This window comes from Coturnix japonica, chromosome 18, assembly GCF_001577835.2.
Source record: "Coturnix japonica isolate 7356 chromosome 18, Coturnix japonica 2.1, whole genome shotgun sequence".
Lineage (NCBI taxonomy): Eukaryota > Metazoa > Chordata > Aves > Galliformes > Phasianidae > Coturnix > Coturnix japonica.
The window spans coordinates 333,088-358,963 of NC_029533.1; the positions used below are offsets into that span (position 1 = coordinate 333,088).

At 41.2% G+C, this 25,876-nt stretch overlaps 1 protein-coding gene across 1 annotated transcript; it reads right to left on the bottom strand.

The window, feature by feature from the left end:
- Positions 1–2,647: 2,647 nt before the first annotated feature.
- Positions 2,648–20,361, bottom strand: LOC107322049 (myosin-1B). Its single transcript, XM_015879644.1, has 40 exons — positions 20,304–20,361; positions 20,065–20,108; positions 19,139–19,376; positions 18,907–19,050; positions 18,652–18,808; positions 18,063–18,090; positions 17,851–17,968; positions 17,679–17,771; positions 17,492–17,555; positions 17,306–17,404; positions 17,107–17,210; positions 16,874–17,012; positions 15,790–15,908; positions 15,502–15,651; positions 14,765–14,935; positions 13,673–13,982; positions 12,820–12,893; positions 12,441–12,528; positions 12,237–12,354; positions 11,356–11,479; positions 11,139–11,275; positions 10,782–11,037; positions 9,621–9,863; positions 9,281–9,457; positions 9,050–9,195; positions 8,872–8,962; positions 8,396–8,785; positions 8,163–8,289; positions 7,675–7,793; positions 7,165–7,361; positions 6,823–7,006; positions 6,579–6,744; positions 6,292–6,416; positions 5,788–6,096; positions 5,455–5,658; positions 4,495–4,620; positions 4,231–4,401; positions 4,041–4,145; positions 3,692–3,787; positions 2,648–2,919 (listed from the first exon to the last, which is right to left on the bottom strand). Exons 3-40 carry the CDS (start codon positions 19,340–19,342, stop codon positions 2,767–2,769), a joined length of 5,826 nt encoding a protein of 1,941 aa, XP_015735130.1. The 5' UTR covers positions 19,343–19,376; positions 20,065–20,108; positions 20,304–20,361; the 3' UTR covers positions 2,648–2,766.
- Between the last annotated feature and the right edge of the window lie 5,515 nt (positions 20,362–25,876).

The following is a 25,876-nucleotide window of genomic DNA, read 5'->3' on the forward strand; positions in this document are numbered from 1 at the left end:
TTCTCTTCTCTTCTCTTCTCTTCTCTTCTCTTTTTCTCTCTACTTCTCTTCTCTTCTCTTCTCTCTCTTCTCTTCTCTTCTCTTCCCTTGCCCTTCCCTTCCTTCCCTCCCTATCCCCCCCCTCCCCCTTCCCTCCCTCCTCCCGTCCCTTCCCCTCCGTTCCCTCCTTCCCCTCCTTTCCCTCTCTCCCTTCCCTTCCCTTCCCTTCCCGGTCCTTCCCTCCCTGTCCCTTCCCTTCCCTTCCCTTCCCTTCCCTTCCCTTCCCTTCCCTTCCCTTCCCTTCTCTTCTCTTCTCTTTTCTCTTCTCTTCTCTGAAGAACCCCATCTCTCTTAGCCTTCCCCTGAGGGCAGGTTCTCCAGCTCTGTGATCATCCTTGTGGCCCTACTCTGGACCTGCTACACTGATAGAGCTCACTGATGGAGCTCAATCTCATATGTTCAGGACAGCAATTCAGTTATTCTCATACAATTCAGGCCAGGCTTGTGAGCGGGGCTGGCCTGCTGGGGCCTGCGGTAGGCTGTGCCAGACCAGCTCCTGTCTGGAGCTCGGGGCATGCTCTGGGCATGAGACGCTGGGGGCAGAACAGAGTGCGACCGGGACTGGGTGCACAGTGAAAAGAGAAAGGGGAGTATTGAAATTCTCACACAGCCGACTAGACCACCAGAAAAGTTTTTAAAACCAGCTCTTTGCTGACATTTTTTGGCCCCCACACTCGCAGGGCCAGTCGAGAGCCGCCGCCACCACAGGGGGCGGAGAACACTACTGCTCTCCTCACACCCAGCGGCGGGGGGCGCTGGCCGTAGGCAAACAGCATCAGCAAGTGATCTCTGCCATGGGGAGAGGACAAAAGAGCAAGTGTGTTGCCAGAAACACCTCACTTATCTCCTCACTTATCTCTTGCCATCCTCTCTGAAAAGCAACTGGTACCAAAAACCATGCTCTTTGAGAGTGGGCTTGTGGTAGAATCCTTGGAATAACAGAACATGTGTTAGCACACTTAGAAATCCTGCTGTGGGCGATGCTTCTTCACATTGCCACTTAGGCTGTGTACAGCATTACAAGTGTCACAGGGAAAACAGGTGCTGCTTGTGTTAAGTGCATCACAATAACCCAAGGGTTTCGAAATGTCCTAAAAGCATCAGAGATGTTTAACGATTATTTCTGAAATGAACTGATCCATGTCCTTCTTACCTCTAGCTGCCTTTTGCTACCAAAATGTTATTTACATATTTTATTAAAAACCATTGTTGTTTGAAGCTGGTGTTTTTTACAGTGATTGAGAGTTGGATGCTGGAGATATCCAAAAAGGACACATGAAGGTCAGCTAGGGACTGACAATTCTGGAGGGATAGCTAGAGATGTTTAGCACTTACTTTAAATAAACACCAAGATTGAGATAGCTGCTAAAGCTTGTCACGTGTGCCAAAAATACCAACCAAGTCAATCACACACTCTCTGTGGCTTTGCAAAAACAAATTTCTTGACCAGTAAAAGGGGCCCCTGTAGAGAAAAACAACTTAGACAGAGTCCTTAAATACACTGTATGCATTTCCAAACCATCTAATTTACTTACTAGACTGAATGTTGCTGAATGTTTAGTTCGGCACAACACAAATACTATGTTTGGGGCTAATAACTTGTTCTTAGGAAAGTGGAAAAGTCCAGTGTGTTAAGAATGATGATAATCAGGCAAGAAAATTAGCCTGTGAACAGAGGAAGGGGCAAGAAGGGAGATGAGGTGAGGTAGCAGGAAGGTTGGAGCAGGACACACAGAGCCACTAGTCTTGAGGCATGAAGTGGGCCCATGGGCCGAGTTGGCACATTTCCTTCATGGAGGATCTTGGTATAGTGCAGTAGCCTCCTCCACATGCTGTGGGGATGAGGAATGCACCTTCTCACATCTAGGTGTGAATGGTTAACAGCAGTAGTCACTGAAACGTCATTTTTATTCTATGATGTGACACCTATACCTTTGCTATGGATCTGTACGCTGGCACCAAACCCACAAATTCCCAAGCCCATTTTGGAAGGCTATATGATAGACCCTACCTGGGCAGAGAGAAAGTAAGGACTTAAAGAAAGGTAGGGGGGAGGGGCTTAACTCAAATTGTAAGTATATAAATTGTACTGAGATTACCATATCAAATACCCACCCTCCTCTAAGAAGATTTTGAAATACATAGCAATCCAATGTGAAAAACAAATGAGATGCTTGGGAAGAAACACCCTGTTTCTTTTTTACTCATGGAATCTTCCCTTTGGTGAAAGGGCTCTTGATCTAGAGACTGAAGCAAACACTGCTTCTGTATCCATCCTGGCTCTGCTGTTCCCAAACTGCAGTCTCCATACTCTGCTGGACCCTACATTCCAAATAACCCAGACTATTTGAGAGCACCAACATTGGTCAGTGAGAGCAGGTTTTAGGAAACTTACTTAGGCAAAGACATCCTTAAAGTGTGGATTCTTGCCACTGTGCCCAATTTTGAAATGGTAGTTAATTTGTGCTAGTCATCATTATCCCCAGTGCATTTTTAACAATGTAAATTAAAAATATTTTTGTTACTGTGCTTTTAAATGTAAACATAAGCAGTATACATGCATTCTAAAAGCAAAGATTACCCCCCTAAAATAAGTACAACATGCTAATCATATGCAAAGGTCTCTACTCTCTTTATTATCTAGACATCAATGACAATTACGTAAAAAAGCAACACAGAGGTTCACATTTTGTGAATGCATCAGGACACATTTTAGCCTTGTAAGCCTCATTCCTCCTCTTCTATCTTCTTATGAAATTCACGGCTCTTCACACGGAGCTTGTTGACCTGTGATTCTGCAATGTCAGCCCGCTCCTCGGCTTCCTCCAGCTCGTGCTGGATCTTGCGGAATTTGGACAGGTTGACATTGGACAGCTCCTCCTTTGTGGGGAAAGGGAATAACGAAAACAAGAGCGTGCTTATGGCGTCAGAATGACTAGTGAGTGAATGTTTTCCAAGATATTCAGTTTTCTTTAGAAACACTTCAGTATTAATAACTGCTTAGACAAAAACTCTTTTGGCAACTTCAGTTTAAAGCTTTCTACACCATCCTGGCAAGCCCGTAAATCAAAGATGCCTTGCCTCCCCTTCGATAGATGGATCTCCTCAGGCCCCATCACACTGATTTTCTCAGAGTCCCATGTTAAGAGAAGCCAAATCCTTTTCTTTAAGACCAGGACTGTAAACACATATTTCTCTGCCAGATTTGTCTGCTCCATTCAGTCTATTCCACTGACTGACAGGATCAAACAGAAGACCTGTGCTCCAGTGCCTCTTGAAACTATTCCAAGGGCACACAGGAGCTCAAAGTAGACTTGTTTTTTATTAAAACACTTTCCATATATTTCCTGCTATAAAAACATGTATAGCAATTTCTGGAAGGCAATTATTATCTCTTCAAGAGAAAATCATCGAATGTGAGATAAAGAAAGTAAAAGAAAAAAGCAAGGACATGCTCCCATATGAGTTGATACTAGATTTCAACATCACTGAGTGATGCAACAGTACTAAGAATCCCTGAGATCTTATGTAGTACACAGACAAACAAATGTCATAAATGTTAAGGGCTTGAACAGAGCTAGGCAGAACAAAATGCCAACACAAAATGCCAGTTCTGCCAGGAGGGAGACTGACTGCAAACAGTAATACTTACAGCCTCCTCAGCTTGCCTCTTGTAGGATTTCACCTTCATCTGCAGCTTGTCCACCAGGTCCTGGAGCCTGAGAACATTCTTCCGGTCTTCTTCAGACTACAGAAAAAGGCAAATAATAGTAACGCTTCCTATCCTCCCACCTTACATTTCTTTCAGCTCAAACAAAGGCAGTAACACTCCTCAGAGAGCATTGCTGTCCAGCAGGACAAAAGAAAAAGACATGTTAACCATGTCAATGAAGGAGAACAATGGGAAAATATCACAATATCCAAGAAATCACAATGCCAGTATGACAACATACTGACTTCATGAGAGAAGGATGTGTAAGAAAAGTCTTTTTCTGCCTTACCTGGTAGGTCAGCTCCTTCACCCTCCGCTCGTACTTGCGCACACCCTTCACGGCTTCAGCGCTGCGCTTCTGCTCAGCATCAACCTCCCCTTCCAGCTCCCGCACCTGTAATGAGAAACCCATCGATGGAGCTTCCCTGCTCTCTCTGTCCTGGGATTGCACACACTTGCAAAATACCAGTCCTACGCACCCTGGCCTCCAGCTTCTGGATTTGCTTCTTGCCTCCCTTCAGGGCCAGCTGCTCTGCCTCATCCAGACGGTGCTGCAGGTCCTTCACCGTCTGGTCCAGGTTCTTCTTCATCCTCTCCAGGTGGGCACTGGTGTCCTGCTCCTTCTTCAGCTCTTCTGCCATCATGGCTGCCTGGAGGAGGAAGAATCACAGGCATTTTGTGACTGGAGATATTTTGAGGGAGAATGCATCCACCGTCAGCAGTGAAGGAGTGCCCCAACTCACATCAGTGATGGCCTTCTTGGCCTTCTCTTCAGCATTGCGGGCTTCCTGGATGGTATCCTCCATCTCACTCTGAATTTGGGAAATGTCTGATTCTAGCTTCTTCTTGGTGTTGATCAAGCTGGTGTTCTGTTAAAGAAAAAGCATACTGTGTTTTCTCCAGCAGAGTTAATATAACAGATTTTACACCGGTAAAAACCAATGTACCCACTTTTATATAGAGTTCTCTTAATGTTTATATGAAGATTATCCAATGAATAGTCATAGTAGAAGACTTCTGAAGAGCCATGGGATATAGTCATAAAAAGTGAAAATGGGTTTCATAATTATGTGAGTTCCCTAACAACTGTTTCTCACATCTGACTCTGAATTTTGGAAATACTTCTAGTTTCATCCTGGTGTCGAATCTCTGAGTGTTCTGCTGAAGATCTTCAATATCATCATTTTGTTTCCATTACCTTGTAATAGCAAATCAAGAACACTGCAAAATACTGATTTAAACATCAATTATGCCATTAGGTCTCATGGAATTCTGTTCTAATAGTCAATGGGGTAGCTTTTCTTTTTTCCCCATGGCTTTGATATGCTTCAGTAGTTAAGAATGCACTCCATAAAACTTTTCTTCTAGTTTGTGAGTCAGCACAGAAAGAATTTATACTTGCCATGAAAGCCAATATAATCTTCTCTTATAATTTTCAGTCTAGTTGCCGAAAGCAAATTAAGGCTAATTCTACAGAATACTCACAATGACTTTGATAAAAGATTACTTTGCCAATATTTCTACTGAAGCCTAATGAAACTCCTGTTGTATCTGCAGATGAAAAATCACTTTTACTATTTCTTACTTGTACTGTAAATGTTGCAACATGTAGTTTACTAAATGCTGTTTATGTTCAAGCAGTCCTTAGCTATTTTCCTTGTATGGAGCAGAAGTATGAATACCTATTACATTTATAGACTGACCTGAGTATGGAGGAGCTGCACACGCTCACTTGCATCCAGAAGCTCCTGCTCAGCCACTTTCCTCGAGCGCTCTGTCTGCTCCAGAGCTGCCCGTAGTTCTTCTGTTTCAGCTTGCAGCAGGTTTGCTCTGCGCTCCACCATGGCCACCTGCTCCTTCAGGTCCTCCTGTGACCTGAGAGCATCATCCAAGTGTATCTGGGTGTCCTGGTAAGAAAGATGAGACATTGTGAGGCAATTTTTTCCTGTTTTGCTGTTTTCACATCAGGATAGAACTGATAGAGTTGAATCACCAGTATATTTTTACTTCTGTGAGAAATCAGTGTTTTGACATACTTTGAGCACTCCTTGTGCATTTCTCAGGTTCTTTTGTGCCTCTGCAGCCTGGCGGTTGGCATGGTTGAGCTGGATCTCCATTTCATTCAGGTCTCCCTCCATCTTCTTCTTCAGTCTCAGGGCTTCATTCCTGCTCCTGATCTCAGCGTCCAGGGTGCTCTGCATGGACTCCACAATTCTGAGGTGGTTTCTCTTCAGCTGGTCAATTTCTTCATCTTTCTCTGCTATCTTCCTGTCAATCTCAGACTTGACTTGGTTGAGCTCCAGTTGGAGGCGCAGGATCTTCCCCTCTTCATGTTCCAGGGAGGCCTGGAATTATATTATTTATATAATATAATTATATAATTGACAATGTCAGTAAGTTTACATGAGCTCTTCTGTGGAAGAATTTAATATTGCATCATGTCTAAGCAGGAATAGAAAACAAAGGCATCCTGTGCATCAAAATGGTATAATGATGCTCATTATGCTTTGCATACTAAAATTAAAGAAATGAATATTTACCTCTGCTTCCTCTAGAGCTGCCTGAAGTTCAGATTTCTCCTGCTCAATCTGCTTCTTGACTTTCTCCAGCTCATGGATCGCCTTTCCTCCCTCTGCAATCTGCTCCGTGAGGTCAGAAATCTCCTCTGTGTGAGCAAAGTTATATTGTAATGCACAAGGCAAAAAAAGGAAGAGCCCTGACACATTAAGGCAAAGACTTCTTTGTAGATCTTAAGGCAAACAGATGTGGAGAGGTGGAGAGACAGTTGAAAAAAAGCCCTGCTAAGAGCACAGGACCATGGACTTACGCTGCAAGTTCTTGTTCTCGCGCTTCAGGGTTTCCAGGTGGTCCAGGGACTCCTCATAGGCATTCTTCATCTTAAACAGCTCTGTGCTGAGGGACCGAGATTCCTTCTGGGAGGCCTCCAGCTCAGCCTGCGTTTCCTCGTACTTCTGCTTCCACTCTGCCAGGATCTGAGGAGCAGCAGAGCGTGAGTATGATTGTAGCAACCACCTTCTGCTCAGGAATCACAGGGCTGGAGCCCAGAATACCTTGTCAAAGTTCTTCTGCTTCTTGTCCAGAGCTGCGCAGGCAGAATTTGATCTTTCCACATCAATCATTAGGTCCTCCACCTCATTCTGCAGCCTCTGCTTTGTCTTTTCCAAGGAAGCACATTTTGAGTTCACAGCTTCAACGTGTTCCTCAGCATCCTGCAAGCGCTGGGCCAGCTTCTTCCTGGGAGGTTGTAAGCACAGTTCCCAGTGAGAAAGCAAATTCTCAGGTTCACAAGAAGCTGTGGTGTGCAGCCAGTATGTTGCAGCCAGTATATTACAGTGCTTTCCTCAATTTTCTGTTATTACTTTCTGCCAGCTTTCCCTGCTTTCCCCACATACTTGGCCTCCTCCAGCTCTTCTGTGCGCTGAATAGCATCTGTCTCATATTTGGTTCTCCATTGGGCCACTTCGCTGTTGGCCTTGGACAGGGCACGCTGCAGCTCCCCCTTGGCTTCCTGCTCCTCTTCATATTGTTCCCGGAGCAAGTCACAGTCATGGCGAGCAGACTGTAAGCCATGGGCCAGGGCGTTCTTGGCCTGTGGGGAGTAGTTGTAGGATGATGAAGAATAGAAATCTCTTGGAAAGTGTCCTAACTGAAAAGTTATTGGACTATGGATAATTCTTCCATGAGAATAATGGCAATATATAGAATAAGGAAGGAATAGCTGGGAATTTTGCAACATCTTAAAGAATAGGTGACAGTTATCAGGAAGATAACATTACTTGCACTGAATAAACTATCTGTTTTTTTCCCTCTCCACACAATGTTTCTGTCATTTAATATGTCTGCAGCACCTTTTGGTAAAGGGAACACACTGGATAAAACAAAGTTTTGGAAAACCTCCTTACCTTTATCTCCTCCTCTAAATGTCTCTTGAGTTCCTCAATCTGTTGGGTGAACGCCTGCTTGCCTCGAGACAGCTGAGAAATCAGAGCATCTTTCTCCTCCACCTGGCGTGAATATTCACCTGGGGAAGTTCACAGATATACAGGACTTCAATTGCCACTGATTACAGTGTTGTAGACAATTAAGGCTGGTCTTTAAGACAGCTTTCAAAACCTTGTAATATTAATTCATACATGTCTCCTTATAGGAGAGACAATTCTGTTGGACAGACATTATGGCCAGAAAGCTAAATTATAAACTGTTAATCACAGAAACACAGGATGATTAAGGTTGGAAAGGACTTTCAGAGGTCATGTGGTCTAAACCCATTTTGAAGAAAAAAACCTGAGATTAAATTGCTCTCAGTGATCCTCTCTTTATCTACTTTAAAAGGAACAGACTCAACTCTCTGACATTGTTCAGTTACGTATCAGAAATGTGAAGGTCTCACCTGATTCTGTCTGCAGACGAGCTCTTTGAGCATTAACATCATTGATCATCCGTTGATGCTCCTCCTCTTTTGTCTTTATCTCACTCAGCTGATCTTCCAGTGCTCGGCATGTCTTCTCCAGACTTGCCTATATGTCAATATACAGAAAGAGAATTAACAAATCACAATCCCCATAATGGGGTGAATTCCACAGAATCCCAATGATGAAACAAGCCTATAAGTTAATGCTGTACCTTAGCTTTGGAGACAGACTCCATGTTGCTGGCCAAGTCATCAATCTCCATCTTCAGCTCACTCTTTTCCTTCTCCAGCTTCTGCTTGACTCGCTGCAGGTTGTCGATCTGCTCCCCAAGCTCCGCTGTGCTGTCCGCATGCTTCTTCCGCAGGGCGGCAGCCGTGGCTTCGTGCTGCAGCGTGGCCTCTTCAAGGTCACGACGCATCTTCTGAAATTCTGCCTCACGCTTCTTGTTCATATCGATCTGAGCTGCTGTAGCCCCTCCTGCTTCCTCCAAGCGCTCACTGATCTCCTCCAGCTCCCTGGAGAGGTCAGCCCGGTGCTTCTCTGCTTTTGCCCGAGAAGTTCGCTCTGCTTCAATTTCTTCCTCCAGTTCCTCAGTGCGGGCCTGGGGAACATCAGAGATCATTCACACCCATGCCTTCCTCAAACTGATGCTTTCTGAAGGGCAGAAGGGATGGACCAGAGACTTGCCTGCAGCTCCTTGATCTTCTTCTGTAACTGCATGCCCAGGGCTTGCTCATCCTCAATTTTGCTCTGGATTTGACTGATTTCAAAGTCTTTCCTTTGAAACAAGATAAATGGTGTTAGTGCCTGAACAAAATATATAAATGTACCCACAAGCACTCAGGTGTCCTACAACCACACTTACTTCTTCAGTTTCTCATCCAGCTGCTGTTTATCATTTTCCAAATCCATTATGCTATCATGGGATAGCTTCAGGTCTCCTTCAAGTTTCCTCTTAGCTCTCTCGAGGTCCATGCGCAGCTTCTTCTCTTGCTCCAGGGACCCTTCCAGCTAAACAGAATGAGATCATCAGCACTCTGACAGCCATGTTTATCTCTACAACTGTCCTATGATAGCCATATGCTTTTGTTCTTACATCATCCACTTGCTGCTCCAGCTTGGTTTTAGCTTTGGTCAGAGTATTGACTTTGTCCTCTTCAGCCTGCAGGTCATCCAGTGTCTGCTGATGGGCCTCTTGGAGGGCTTTCTTCTCTTTTGTCAGCTTGGCAATGTTCTCGTCCAAGGATGCCATCTCCTCTGTGAGGTTTTTCACCTTTCATAAGAAGGGAGCAAGTATAATTAATGGAAGTCAGTTCAAGACTCCTGTAACATTTGGACTTACAACCCTCTTGAGTCTTTTCCATCTCAAGACTTTTTGTATTTCCAAAAGCACAGTGTGCTTTATTGGAGTGCGAGTGACATCTTCTGCCTCATACCTTGTTTTCAGTGGCATGCTTTTCCTTCTCAACTTTGGCCAATGTTAACTCCAGGTCATCTATGTCTTTCTTCAGCTCTGAGCATTCATCTTCCAGTTTCCTCTTTTTAGCTGTCAGCTCAGCATTAATTTCCTCTTCATCCTCAGCCCGTTCTGTGACCTCCTTAATTTTGGCTTCCAGCTGGATTTTGGTTTTGATGAGCTGGTCACATCTTTCTTCAGCATCAGCCAAGGCATCAGCTTCCTGGAGTGAAATATGGTCAGTTTTTCTACTTTCACATTTTAACAGTTATGGAGTAAGAAAGGAATCTTTCATTTTGAAAATGAAAGAAAGTCATGGAATTTCTATTTTTTTATCTTGTAGGAAATGGTGGTTTTTTGTTGTTTTTTTTTTTGTTTGTTTGTTTGTTTTAGGTCAGAATTGTTTTATAGTTCTATTTCATGCTCAAGTCTTCTTTTGCAGTACTTATTAATCAGATTTAGAAATATATTAAGAAGTATTTTTTACTGTGTACTTTGTTACTTTTGCTTGAATGTTTATAGGTGGGTATAATTGTACGGAAATCTTTTTATCTTTGTGATGAGTTTTGTTAGCATAAGTGAATTTGATTTGGTAAAGCAGTACATAATCTAGATGCAATCGTGGGTGACCGCTTGTATCTGACTGTACTCTGAAGCTCAGTAGCAGACTCTTTAATGCTCAAAAAAACATTGTGAAATCTTTTGATATGCTAAACTGCATTGTATACATTGAATGGGTTGACATTTGTATTTGGATGTAGAGGGTATTTGCATCTTTTTGGAGTAGTTGTAGCTGCAGGAATACAGGTGAGATACCATCTATCATAAGAAATGTCAGAATGCTCTTTAATTTTGGTAACTACGTAAGGACAGAATTTGTAGTCAACTCCATTATATGTGTATACTAATTGAGTACTGACTACATCTGGGACTTACAATGTGAACTTACATGGAGTAACATACATACAGGCCCTTCCCAAGCTAGAACTCCATATTATAATGGTGACAGTGAATTTTACCTCTAGTTATTCAGGCTAGTTTTACAGCAGTTTTGTGTGCAGTTGGAGGGTTCTGCACTGTGAAAGAGAACTTACTTAAACTTTCCTTTTCCCCCAGGAATAAGTAAACTAATAATACTCACAGCCTGCACTTGGAGCTGCAGATCATTTTTCTCCTGCAGCAGGGACACCATTTTCTCCTCCAGCTCCTTCCTCTTTGCCTCAGACTTTGCAAGTTCTTCCTTGGTCTTCTCAAACTCCCCTTTCATATTGGCCATCTCCTTCTCAGACTCCGCACTCTTCAGCAGGGGCTTGATCTTGAAGAACAGCTTCATCCAGGGCCAGTGTTTGACATTCATGAATGAACGAACATTGTACTGGATGCAGAAGATGGATTCCCTGAAGCATAATTAAAATGTACACTGAATATTTTGAGTTTGATGAGTGGTGTCACTTCTACTCAAATACAGTGACCTTAACTGAAGATGCGGAACACTTACCTCCTCTCCACCATTCTGCGGTACTCCACTCTCATCAGGAAGCCCCTGCACCTGGCTTGTGTGCGAGTGATGAGCTGTGCCAGCTTCTCATCTCTCATCTCCTCCAGGAGTCCCAGCAGCCCAGCTTTGAAGAACACCTTGAATAAGGGAACGGCACATCATTTTCAGGTACTGTAAAGTTCAGGTACATAGCACTTCAGTCAAGCAGTATTTGTACCTTGGTGTGACCAAATTTATACTGGGTGTGGTCCACATCGATTGACCCAAGAAGCTTCTCAGAAGCTTTCTTGCTATCAATGAACTGTCCCTCAGGGATGGCACTGGCATTAAGCACTTTGTATCTGTGGGAGGAAGTAGAATATGAAGAACAGATTCTTGTCAAACCTGTATCAACTGATTCCATTAAGTTTTTCTGTAAGAGAAGTCATGAGTGGAAGTAAATTTGAACTCCACTCTGTTTCTTAGAAATGTCATTTTCATGGGTAAATGTGTTTTTAGAATAAAAAGTCACTTTCCTTAGTTCAGAAATCCTTGGTACAGAATTAATATTGCTTTTCAAAAGTAACTGCTGACACATTTCCCATGCCTTATAAGGCATATTTAATGCTTTATCTTCAAAGAACTCTATGTGCAAGAGCAAAATGTGGGGATGAGAAACAATTCCTCATCCAAAATAGTTGTAGTACATGATCTTAGTGTGCTTTTCAGCACATTTCACAAAGAAGAAATACCTAATTATATTTAGTTTTCCAAAAATTTAGTCTAGCATATTTTGTAGCTGCTTTATTCACATTCATATCCTGATGCCTACAAGTCATTCTTCTTTTCTACCTAAATTTAACTAAGTCCAAGCTAGTCAACTTTCTGGATGCTTTATCACATACTAAAGAATGAATAAAAGACTCCAAATTGCCCTTTAGAGGTGGCTCTTATAGTCAGTTTCAGAAATAAACTAGATACTAATTTGGACAACTGACTTCAGTTTGACTGAAGATAGGAACTATAAAACTTCCATAACATCCACAGCATTTAAAACACTTAGGGAATATAAATTATTCAGTAAGGATGTGACAAACAGTGAATTGAATGAAGTCTGACCTCTGTTTAAAGTCTGCATAAAGTATTCTGCTGGGGAATCCTTTTCTGCAAATCCTGATCCCTTCCAGCACTCCGTTACAGCGCAGCTGGTGCAGCACCAGTTCATGCTCCATGGCACCTAACAAATGACATTATGAATTGGTACTTCATTGTACAGCACAGAGAAGAAAAAATTTCTCATGTGATTGAATCTGAACTACTTACCAGGTGTTTTTGTTTCATTGGGAATGAGACATCGCACAAAATGGGGATGTGTGCTTCGCAGATTGCTCATCAGTTTGTTTAAATTTTCCTTAAGAACAAGAGCAAAGATTATATTTAAAAACATTATTTACACAATCTCATTATTATATAGAGTAAAACTGCTATATTAAGATCATGATCATAAAACTATTTTCCAGCAGTTCTGTTGTAATTCTTCCAGTGATTTGATGAGAACCCTTTGTTATGGAACATAGGCCTTTACTCTTTCCGAACATAAAGATTTTATATATTAGATTAATCTAAAGCTTCTTTTCCTGTACCGATTTTTCTGTATTTTTTTCACAGTTTAGCAAAGTTTATAATGCATATTCTACAGTACCCGGAAAAGAGCTGAGACAGTCTGGAAAGAAGACCCCTTCTTCTTGCCACCTTTCTTGCCACCACCACCGCTCTCTGAAAAATAATATAATTACTTTTAAAATAAATTAATAACAAAAACCTGTGGTTAGAATTATAAAAAATACGTATTCTTAGGTTAAGAAATAGAAACTGTAGTGGTATGAGAAAAAATAACAAATGCAGACAGTGTTTATAGTTACAATATAGTGTTTTTCAGATAATAGCAGAAGAAAATCTAATGACTTTCCTTAACACAACTTAAGAAAATGGAAACAGGAAATAAATGCAATATCTTGTATAGCAGCATAATTAAGGAATTAACTCATGAATGAACACAGCAAATGCAACAACTTACTAGTCTTTAAGTATCATTACACCTAAAATTACACACAAATGTAGCACTATTGTTTTGAGTTTGATATTACTTTCTGAAGTATTTGGGAATGCTTCTTACTATAGTAATTATCCAGCATGTCAGCAATTATTTGTACATTCTTTAGTGTAGCTGTCTGATCATAAAATCAAAATACATATTAAAGTTTCTAGGAAAAAGCAATATTCTTTATTAGTCTGAGTGACTGAATCCCAAAAAACAGAGAAGATTTTGGACTTGGACTCACAATCTTTCCATTATTTTAAGAAACCTTTTATATATACAAGCATTGTTTTCCATAAATTTAAACACTAGTGATCAAAGTAATACTTGCTAAATTTAATTATGAAACGTGGAAGTGTTACATTTATAAAATGTAAATATTACTGAAAAACGATGCAAAATATTATTGCAAATATTTATATATTTATTATTGTAGAATTTATTTGAAATAAACTACCTGCTTCTGCTCCACCAACAGAGGCAAACAGTAAGGCCAGTGTCTTGAGGGCTGACTTCTGGTAGAGCCCCACCACTGTCTCATTGAGGGGATCCTTGTTCTTCTCCAGCCAACCAATGATGTTGTAGTCCACTGTGCCCGCGTAGTGCACCAGGGCAAAGTGAGCTTCAGGCTTCCCTTTGCCAGGTTTAGGCTTCTGGAAGTTGTTGGACTTGCCCAGATGCTGGTCATAGAGCTTGTTCTTGAAAGAGGTGTCAGTTGCCTTGGGGAACATGCACTCCTCTTCCAGGATGGAGAAGATGCCCATGGGCTGGGAGAAGCAAAAGGAAAGAGAAAGAAATGAAAAGGAAACAAGAATCATGGATAGAGAAACAGATTCCTGAATGGGATGATATTAAAACTCCCATGCCTTTAAAAGTAAAATACTTCCTCTCAACAGAGAAAGTTGTGAAATTGTATTCTAGGTTGCATCAAAAAAAGGGTTGCCAGCAAGTCAAGGGAGGTGTTTGTCTCCCTACTATACCCTTGTGAAGTCCCATCTGGATTACTTCATCTAGGCCTGGGGCTTCTAGCACAAGGAGGTGGAGCTGACGTTGTGAGCTAAGAGCAGGGCCATGAAGATGCCCAGAGGGCTGGAGCACCTCTCCTGTGTGGAAAGGCTGAGGGAGCAGTGCTTGTTCAGAAAGCTGGCCTGGAGAAGAGAAGGCTCTGGGGATTCATTACTGCAGCCTCCCAGTATTTAAAGGGAGTTTTTAAACAAATGGAAAGCCACTTTTTACATGATCTGATAATGACAGGACAAAGGGGAACTGTTTTAACTAAAATAAGGTTGTATGCTAGAAAGAAATTCTTTACTCAGAGCGTGGTGACAGGCTGCCCAGGGAAGCTGTAAGTGCCCCATACAAGGATATGTTCAAGGCCAGGCTGAATGAGACCCTGGACAATCTGATCTACTAAAAGACATCCCTACCCATGGCAGGGGTTTGGAACTGACTGGACTTCAGGGTCCCTTCTGACTCAAGATGTTCTATCTTTCTGTAATTCTATGATTTTATGATTCTTTTGTATTAGACATTGTGAATTAGAAGATACCTTTTCAATGAGCTCAATGCAGGCAGCCAAGTCCATCCCAAAGTCAATGAACTCCCAGTCAATGCCTTCCTTCTTGTACTCCTCCTGTTCCAGCACGAACATGTGGTGGTTGAAAAACTGTTGCAGTTTCTCATTGGTGAAGTTGATGCACAGCTGTTCCAGACTGTTGAACTGTAGAATACAGATAGAGTTATTCTTAATATAAATATGAAAAAGTAAGGATAAAGAACAGTGTTCTTTCTATTCTAAAAAATTAGAGAAGGATCTGCAACTGGATTCCTCTTCACTCACACAGGAGTTTGGAACTTGTCAGGATGTCTCTGCTGTCAAACTAAACTTTATTCATATGTTTATGAATTCCTTTAAAATCATCAGTTTTAATAACTCCTGACCCAGTTCAGTTTAAGGATTTACAGTTACTGATTCAAAAGCATGTCATAAACCATCTAAGCACAGACTGTGTCTATGGAGTTTGTGCCTGTGCATTAGGTACAAAATGTTAATCTGCTGTTTGTAAACAGTAAAAACCCAACATTTATAAATGACAGTTGGTATATGTGCGACACAAATCTATTGTCAAAAAATCCTTGTAGGAGTTATGATGCTTTAGATGCAATCTGAAAGAATCAAAAATGTTTTCGGGGGGGGGAGGGGAGAGGGGAAAAGGCAATTTCTTCTTAAATCCTACAACACACAGTAGAGTTAGTTTTAAAACTGTGCTAGAACACCACTCTTACATCAAAGATCTCAAAGCCAGCGATGTCCAGGACACCAATGAAGTACTGCCTGGGCTGCTTGGTATCCAGCTGCTGGTTGATGCGAACAACCATCCACAAGAACATCTTCTCAAAGACAGCCTTTGCCAGAGCACCAACTGAGTTGTACACCTAAAACAAAACCAGAAGATTTGCAGTTATCATGTGGAACATAAATGAAAATCTAGGGTATCAGTTATCAAATACTGCCCAGATGCTGGTCATAGAGCTTGTTATTAAAAGTGGTGCCAAACACCAGATTTTTGATACCTGCTGCACAGTTTGACCCTTGGTCACAAATTCATTCCCAACTTTGACTCGGGGGTAGCACAGGGCCTTTAGCAGATCAGCTGAGTTGAGACCCATCAGGTAGGCAGCTTTGTCAGCAACTGAAGAAAAAAATAAATGTGTTGCTGGAGTACTAAGAGATATTAGTGTTCTTCTAAAACAAGCACTGAATGACAATTCCAGTCAAGTTAAGAATTCTGATTTAGAAAAATACATATTTACAATTTATCCTAAGAACAATCCCCAGAAGACATATACTGTTTGCATTATTTTCACTGATGGATTATTTTGGATTTTATTGAATGAAAAATAAATTTATGTAAGGGAAAATTAATAATAAATACTTTAAAAAAAAATAAAAAGGAAAAATAAGTCTGGGATGATAGCAAGAAATCAGATATCCTTAGAAAAGCAAATAGAGTGCAATTTCTATCAGTGATTAGAGGTAGAGTAACATTAAAGACAAGTTACTCAAGAGAGGAAAATACTGAAGAACAAGTAATGCCTACAGCTGAGTGAAGACCAGTTTTTAAAAGTGCATCTTCAAGGAGGTCAAAATGTTGGCATTTTTATTTCTGCTTCTACTTTTACCATGGAGTTTAGATTCAGATCCTTGTTACTGGCATGGTATGCAAAATGATTTCTCCAAGAATGCCTGAATAAGTCATAGAAAATGTAACAAGAAAACATATTGGATTGATTCATGATTATTAGAAGTGTATTCTACTGTTACTATTTAGCATTAACAGATTCAATGATGTTGTAGTGCTTGAATATTAAGCTTACATTTCAATTTCCAAAGAGAAAACAGAAAATACAGCATATTTAACATATGTGGAAATAACACTGGTTTCATGGAAATACTTCCAAAAACAAGAAAAGGAATAAAACCCATCTCCCACTGGGTTATGTTCTACCAGCTTTCCAGTTATGTTCTACCACTATTTAGAACACCCTTATGCACTGCAGTAGGAGCATCAGGGGAAAACCATAGGCAGAGTCAATGACTCTGAATAGGAATTACTGCCTGTATTAGCCAGTGTTTCAGAATGCATTATGCTAATACCTTCTGTGCCATCTGGCTCTGCCTGCTCTTCACGTTGCTTCTGCTTAAACTTCAGGTTGCCATAGTGCATGACAGCCCCTGTCAGCTTGTAAATGGCTGTTTTTTCATCAGGAGTGAAGCCCAGGATGTCAATGGCACTCTAACAAAGGAAGAAGAGAGGAACACTTAAACGTGAGTACCATGCCTGCTCCTAGGTCAGAGTCCACCCAAGAAAACTTCAGTGCATTTCTTACGTCAGTGGCCATCAGCTCCTCCTGGTCATTAATGCTGGGCACTGTGATCTCGCCTTGACTCACATACAGATAGTCATATGGATTAGTAGTGATCAGCAGCATCTCTGAGAAGGAGGACAAAACATATGAATCAAACAGAATTGGCATGGAAAGGGATGAAAAAGATTGTTCAGTGCACTGTGTTTGGAGAAGTTCCTACCTATTAGCTCTGGCTTCTTGTTGGACATGATCTGATAAAAGATGTGGTAGCTTCTTTCCGCCTTAAGCTGGAAAGTGACCCTGGACTTCTCCAGCAAATCTGGCAAGGACAGGAGGGGAAAGTTAGCACGAAAAAACTAGGATGGCCAGAAAGAATGTGACCAATCAGGCCTGGAGGGTTGCTTACATGTTTCAATGTCAGCAGAAGCCAGTTTGCCTGTGGCACCAAAGTGGATTCTGATGAATTTACCCTGAAAGAATAAAAAAATATGACCTAGATCCCCCTAGATTCCCACCTCTGACTGTGAAGATAGTTCATTTGTTGTGTTGATGAGGAAGAGAGTCATTTCTTCTTAGGCCAAGCAACAACTTACAAAGCGTGAGGAGTTGTCATTCCTCACAGTCTTGGCATTTCCAAAAGCCTCCAACAGAGGGTTGGCACTGATGATTTGATCCTCAAGTGTCCCCTGGAACAGAAATCTTCTTGTTATGCTGCAGCTCAGAAAACAGTCTGGCATTTGCAGGGTCCTACTTTTAGCAGCTCACCTGCATTTTGCCTGCTGGCTGCTGCTCTTCCTTCTTCTTATCTCCACTAGCTGCAATTGTTGCAAAGTACTGGATGACACGTTTCGTGTTCACAGTCTTCCCTGCACCAGATTCTCCACTGTCAAACCAGAGAAACAGAGAGCGTGAGATCAGAGACAAGGTCCCCTGGCACAGGGCATCTGCACAGGGACCCGAGCAGAGAGTGTACTTACGTGATCAGGATCGACTGATTCTCGCGGTCTGTGAAAGATGCAAGAGGAAAGTTTAACCACTGTCCAGAGTAGCACTGAGCTGACTTAAAAGTAAAGCTGTAAGTTGGAGCTTCTTTAGAAGCACTAATTCCCAGGGAAAAGAAATGGATTTGCTTTCATATCCCACAGTAGCAGCACAAGTGGAGGCATACAGCTGTCAGAGGCACATGGTCCTCACACAAACTGTGTATGTCCTTGCCCTTCACACAGTTCTAGATTCTAGGAATCTAGCCAAAATGCCTACCTGTGTTCAAAGTAAAGGACTGTCTAGAACAATAACACTTTCTCTTCCATCACTGTAAAATAGTAACAAACTTTGCATCCAGCTTTACTTCTACACTAGGCAAGTGGAGAACTCAGTACAATACAGTGTAAATTGCACACAGTGCTGAATCTACTTGTGTATCTGGTACAGTTTGTCTTAACTTTAATTCCTCCTTCAGTTGCTATCATACAGCTCTGAGGTGTTTGGTGCTGGTTTATCACATAGTCCAGAAAGAGCAATGGGGCTCTTCAGTTCAGGTTGCCTTGAAGGAGATCAGGCACTCACCAGTCAGCATGAACTGATAGGCGTTGTCAGAGATGGAGAAGATGTGTGGAGGAGCCTCCTGGCGCTTTTTGCCTCGGTAGGCCAACACCACCTCCGGGTTGTACACTGGAAGCCACTTGTAGGGGTTGACAGTGACACAGAAAAGGCCCGAGTAGGTCTGTGAGGAAGGGACACAGCACGTTCTTGCATTGCACTCAGCCTGGCACAGCAGTCCTCTCCAGCTACGCTACCCAAGGAAGAGCTGCTGGTACTTACATAGATCATCCAGGCTGCATAACGCTCTTTGAGGTTGTACAGCACAGCGGGTTCATGGAGGTGGGTCATCATGGCCATGTCCTCAATTTTATCGTACTTGGGAGGGTTCATGGAGAAGATTTGATCTTCCTTCACAGTCATTGTCTGCCAAAGAAAAGACATATCCCTGCATGTCAGCTCAAAGACCACTGTGGGAATTAAATTCATGCTGTAAATCTTGCCTTTTACTCACTTCTCCACCTTCAGTCTTGACAGTGACCTTCCCTGATTCTTTACTCTGTATTGTGCTTTTCACATAGGATTCTTTGGGATGTACCACAAAGACAGATGTCTTGGCATCAAAAGGCTTGTTCTGGGCCTCAATCCTCTCCTTTTCTGACTTTCGGAGATAAGGGGCTGCCTCCCCGAATATTGCCATCTCAGCGTCTGTTGACATGGCTGCAGTTTATGCAGTTCAGCACAGCAGGGGGCTGAAAGGAACAAACATACCAAAGTGACAAGTGAAGGAAGAAATACCTTTGTACTACACATTACTGTGTTCTGCTCTATCCATTCTTGTTTTACCTCTTTGTCTAATCTTTTTTTCTCCTACATTTATTTTTAATTTATTTAGATCTCAGATATGACAGATGTCTTTGAGTTAGATTACTTTTACTTTCTCTTATTTCCCATTTTCATGTTCCATTTTTTAGACCTATTAGATTTTTAGTAGCCTACAGAGGAAAACTTCTGCAAATTTTGGTTCTAGCATGACATTCTCCTGAGTTAGAAATTGGCCCTCTAGCTTCTCTAGTTGTTCTGCCTTTTTCTTTTGAACTGATCCTTTAAGATTAAGTTGTACCAAAATCAGGAAACTTTTCAATACAAAATTTCCAGAGCAATCTGAGAAATGCATCTTCTCCTTCATGAATTTCTATTCACAGGCAGTTTCTTATTAATAGTCCTGTTTGGTAAAAGGCTGAGTATTTCCCAGCACGAATAGGATGTTTTATGAATGAATAAATAAATAAATAAATGCTGTTGTAGACAGCAAACTGAAGTGGGAATACACTGCAGTAATTTGTACTGATCTAAGAGGTTGTAGCAAGTGCCCACGTAGCTGCATAAAACTCCTCCTAGAAGGTCTATTCCTATGGAATATGTAAATCAGAGTCTTACCTCTTGTGACACCAAGTGGCTTGCAGGCTGGATGCTGGTCAGTGCTGAAAAACAGAAATGACAGATTTGTTCTTACTGTTGCACAGAATGCAAGGATAAACCATGGAGTGAAAACATGCAAGTGACTTGAATGTAGAAAGAAATCTCTGCTGATAGAAGCAGCCCTTTGAGGAAATCCTTTCCACAGGCAGCAGAAATGCAAAGGGCTTCTGCCAGCACCCAGCCAACTATCTTTGTACCTTGAAGGTTTCTGTGGAGACAGAACAGGCTTGTCCTAGCAGTGCTTTTATAGGTTCTGATCAGCACATGCAACTCCCTCCTCCTCTTTCTTAGGTAAAAAAAAAAAAAAATTGGCAAAGCATTGTTTGGCAAACTTGACTGAGTACATGATTCTCTTTCATGTTCATCATGGATATATTTAGAAATATTTGAAGTATTACTTGCTACATGAATAAATCTCCTATAAATATTTTGACTAGGGGTCTGAAAGGAGGAAGTGCTATCCAGCAAGTAGAGCAGGACTTGGAATTGTTGGCTTCTGTTCTCCTGACTCCTGGATTGCTGTTTGACATATAAGATTTGTGTGCCACACGACTCAGCAGTAATGAGAAGGATAAATGTTACGAAGAGCAAAGAGGGAGATTCTATTCCAAGATATTCCTCCAGATAACAACTAGGAATGTCTTGAATAATCTAGTTGTAAAATTTTGGACAGCAATGTCATCTTTATCTTATCACAACTACTTACAACTCACTGTTCTTCTTGTTTTGTTTCAAAAGGTTGTTTAACCCATATACTTATTTACATCTTTTACTTTCTTCTGAATTGCCACAAGTTGGCTACAACTGGAAACTGTAAAAGTAATGCCTTGCTGTTCACCATATCTGTCTGTGAGAGTTCCCCCAGACATATGTCTAGCAGAGGTTTCAGTCAGGTTAGATCAGGAGCAATTACTGGCTTTTTGATTTCTTTCCCTTGTAGGTTTATTGACAGTATTAACTCAGCAGTCTACTGCTACTGTAAAGGCCTTGAACAGTGTCTGTTTTTTCCAAATTAGAGAATGGGGTTTAGATCACAAATAAATCTCTTCTGGCTTCCCAGCTCCCAAACACAGGCTCCACAGAAATGTGCAGAACTCGTGTGGAATTCGGAGTCTAGACAGGTCCAACCTGTGGATGTAGACACATTTATTTCCTACAGCAAACAGTGCAAATTCTGAGTAGTGTAGGCAGATTTATTTCACCAGATGTTTCTACTAACATAAAGTAATAAGAAAACTAACATAATTGTAATCCATAGCATACAATTTTAGATCAGTAAAGATGTTTTTCCTTAAACTAAGAATACCTTTCCTTTCCATTTGAAAAACAACAGCAAAAAAAGGAATAATTAATTTGAGGAAAATTCACTAGGGTTTTAGATGCTATTTATGTAGAGGAAGAAGAGCACTTGTTGTCTTCTCATACATCAGTAATGATATATTGTGACTTAGGAAGGCACCTTGTTTACCCATGTACAAGTAAGTTTCATTGTCTAGATAGCTTTTAGACTTAGCATGATAGTTCTCAGTGGAAGGGAACATTGGATATACTTGGAAGAGATGCATTAAATAATTGAAAACTATTCATGTATTTTTTAAATTCATAGCGTAGTTTAGACAATATGATGTGTTCATATTCTCTGGTGCTACAGATAGACAGTAGATAGAACTAATGTTTATCATCTTATATGAAGGTAGTAAGGAAAAAGACACAAGTAGAATGCTAGCTGTTCTATATAGTGGAAGTCTGAGATTCATGTGTTTTATAGGAATAATTTCTGGAACCTGCAGATCTGTAGTTTTCTTTGCAAAGAGTAGGTGCACTTTACCACTTGAATTCCTTCCATGGAAGAAGGATGAGCTGCTCTGACTTCTGACATACTGACTTCCAAGTTGTGCAGGAATGGAAGGCATAGCAGCTGAAATCCATACAGTGGTAAGAAAACTGTCATAATTTTCATTTTGATTAAAGCTCTCAGTGCCCTTGGCAATACCACTTAGGCAGTCCTTACTTTGTCATTATGTCTAGTATTAGTTGAAAATGATTATTATTCAGCTTGTTTTTTAGGTCCTCTGCACATGTTAATTAAAGAGGATGACTAGGATTCCAGTACAGTGGTTCAAAGGTCACACTAACAATATATCATCCTGTCTGTCAGTTTGATACTTTGTATTTTGTTTCACTTCCTAGGGCTAATAGGAATGATCTGGCATGGCAATAGTTTAAAGAGGGAATTACAGATGACTTGCTGTTTTTAAACCTGATAATAATGGGCTGCTTTCTGCAGTCCATAGAATTCATTTCAGGAGATAGCACCTCAGACACTTTCTTTATGCAGCACATGCACTACTATGTCCCAGAGACACGTTGTGCATTGCCTTGCATCTCTATCTAGCTTGAAAAAGTGAGAGTGCGGAGACTATAACCAGCCTTTATTTCCATCAACTCAGAAGCATTTTTCCTTACTTTGCTGTATGAGAAGAGAGGAAATGTTTCTCTTGCCTGTCCTGGTACTCAACATACTTATCAGAAACACAACAATAAGTGTTCCCCAAATTCATCTGTCTCTCGTAGAAAAAGAAGTGGCACTTCATAGAACCGCAGAAATGTCAGTGGGAAAGGACATCTGGAGGATCCTTATCATAGTTTCAGTTTGAAATGGTGCACTATCCTCCTAGCAGAAAACAATTTGCAGGCTGAGCATTTCAAACCACTACTTGCAGACACTGCCACTATTTCATCATGTGATGATTTCAGGAATAATTTGCCTTCATCATCTTTTCAACTGCCTGTCAAGCAGTTTTAGTCTGCCACACCACCCTGCAATCTATTTCAAAGACTGAATGCCTTGTGTCCTGTATGTGTTGGCCAATTCAGTAGCTCACCAACCCACTCTCTCCTGTTTTTCTATGTTGTTCTTGAATAGAGGGGTAATAATGCCTTCTTCCCATGTGTTGATCACATTCTCTAACATATCCTCATATACGATAGTTAAATTACATACCATCATTATCCCGGGTGTTGGTGAAAACACTGAATAAGTATCACGGTGTTGAACCACTGTGTGTTGTTGACTACCTGCTGAGGATCACACCATTCATTACAATCTCTTGAACTCAGGATCTGAGACAATTTTCAACCCACCTAATTATCCATCCACCTATTCCATTCTTCTGTATTCTGCTGTAGAATATCATGTCAAAACCATTACTAAAATCCAGTCCTCTTTTCCCTTTTCCCCACATACCACACTTACTATTCCTGGTGGAATAGTAATCTCTTTTCTAATTAAATATTAGGAAGCCCTTTACTGTTGAGCAGTGGCATAGATTGCTGAGAGATTGCAGAATCTTCTTCCTTGGAGATCTTCAAACGCTGCCAGTACACGGTCCTGGGAACATCGTCTAGGTGTCCCTGCATGAGCAGAGAGATTGGACCAGATGACCTACAGAGGTCCCATCAATCCTTAACCATTATGTGATTCCAGTGCAATTCTTTCTCCTTCCTTCTTTCCATCACTTAATTGGGCATTCTGTGACTTCTAAATAAGTTTTTAAAAGAGAGAATGAAAAAAAAAAACACCAACCCAACTACCAAAATAAAAAATACTGTCACGGTTTAGTAGTTTTGCTGTTGGTATTCCACATCATGAAATCATGTGAAGCACAGAGAAAAAGAACCACACATCCCAGAGGACCTCACGGTCAGAGAGGGAAATACATCACAGAAGTGATGCTCACTCTCTCACTCCTGGCAGCGGGTATGGGTGTGCTTCCAAGCCATGCACCTTCCGTTTCAAAGCAGGCTCCTCAGTCTTCGGAAAACCTCTCTCTCTCTTATTTTACTTGATTTATTAGCCTCAATTTCAACTAGATTGTATTATATTGTGTTATCTTGCATTCCAATATCATAGTTAGTAAAATAAGTTTTCCTCCTTAGATTGTTTCCTTGAGTCCAGCTCCCATTTCCCTACACCTTTCCCTTTTTTCTTCCCATTTTTGGGGTCAGGGAGCGCATGAGTCTACTGCCCCCTAACACAGATATAGATTGACCTAGATAACTCCATGACAAATACTTAGAAAAGAGCAAAACAAAACAAAAAGCATTAAGTGGGGAATAGATACCCAACAATCTAAAGTTCATTCAATTTCAAAATTAAGTTATACCTATCTAACAAATCTACTGTATCTATTTTATAATTTGTATTGTTGTGTTTGGTCACCTTGCATCTGAGGACTGAAATTCACACAAACTGGCACATCTACATTGTTTATGACATTTTCTGATTGATTTTCATTTCATGGTGTTTCTTTCCTCTGATAATATCATTCAAGTGATTTTCATCTTATAGATATAAAATGTTTAAGCAGTTGAATCATAGCTGAAATAATAGAAAAGTTTGTAACTCCAGCTTTCTTTCTTGACCAATCTGGTCACTTTCTATGATGATCTGACAACATCAGAAGACTCAGGAATAGTAACTGATATAATCAGCTTGGACTTCTGCAAGGCCTTTGACACAGTCCCATAGCACATCCTTTTTGCCAAGTTGGAGAAATGCAGATTTGATGAGCGGGCTAGTCAGTGTGCAAGAAATTGTGTGATTGCAGCTAGAGTATGGTGGTTAATGCAACAAAGTAACAAAGGCCAACAGGCAGAAATTGGAACACAGGAAGTTCCAGGCGAACACAAGGAAGAACTTTATTTTCAGAGGGATTGAGCACTGGTACAGGTTGCCCAGAGAGGCTGTTGAGTCTCCTTCTCTGGAGATGTTCAGGACCCATCTGAACTCCTACCTGTTTGACTGCTTCAGAAAGGGGACTGGACTCAATGATCTAGAGAGGTCTGTACAGTCAGAAAGTGTGCTGTAGTGAAATAACAAAGGAACAAATGGAGAAGGAATGCTCACTTGTATCCGAAGACTTCGGCTCACAATGAAAAGCTCTACAAATGAGGGGTCTCCAGAAAGAGATCCTTCCCCAGTTGGGAGTGAACCCTTAAATGGTGTCTAGGAGAGCTGCAGCCAGGCTCCAGCCTTTCTGGTCACACAGATGAATTGCCTTTACTTGTGCTCCCGCAACTGACTCAGTGCTTGCCTCAGGTGGTCAATCAGAGGTTCAGGCCATGATTCAACAGTTCCCATACACTTGCATTTATCTAGTCTTTCTTTTTGCTGATGTTGTATTTCTAGAGGCCCTTTTATTTCTTTTTGCTTTGCCAAATTCAACTCAAGATGGACTTTGACTTTCCTCACTCCATCCCTACACACTCACACATCTTTATATCTTCTATGTGATGTGACCTTTTTCCATCTCCTCTGTGCCCCTTTTATGTTTGAGTTAGGAGCTTCTAGTTCCTTGTTAATCCATGTGTGTTGCCTGCCATTTTTCCCTGACTTCTTGAATGTCATGATGGACCAATGCTGAGCTTGGAGGAGATGATAGAAATAATCTTGAAACTTAGCCAGCTTTCCAGGATCCTTCTCTCCAGAACAGTCTCCCATAGGATTTTTCCAATGCTGAACAGGCCAAAATCCAGGATATCCAGGATTTTGTTCTTGAAGTTCTAATTTTTCTCTCCTCTCAAGATCCTGCATCTCACCATCTCATTTTCACTAAAGCCAGGCCCTTGCATCTTTGACTCATTCTTACTAGTTTGTAAGTATCTATCCCTTCCTGCAAGTCACTGATGAAGATGTTAAAAAAGACTGGACCCAGTGTTGATCCCTGGGGAACACCAGTAGCTAAAGGACTCCAACTAGAGTCTGCAT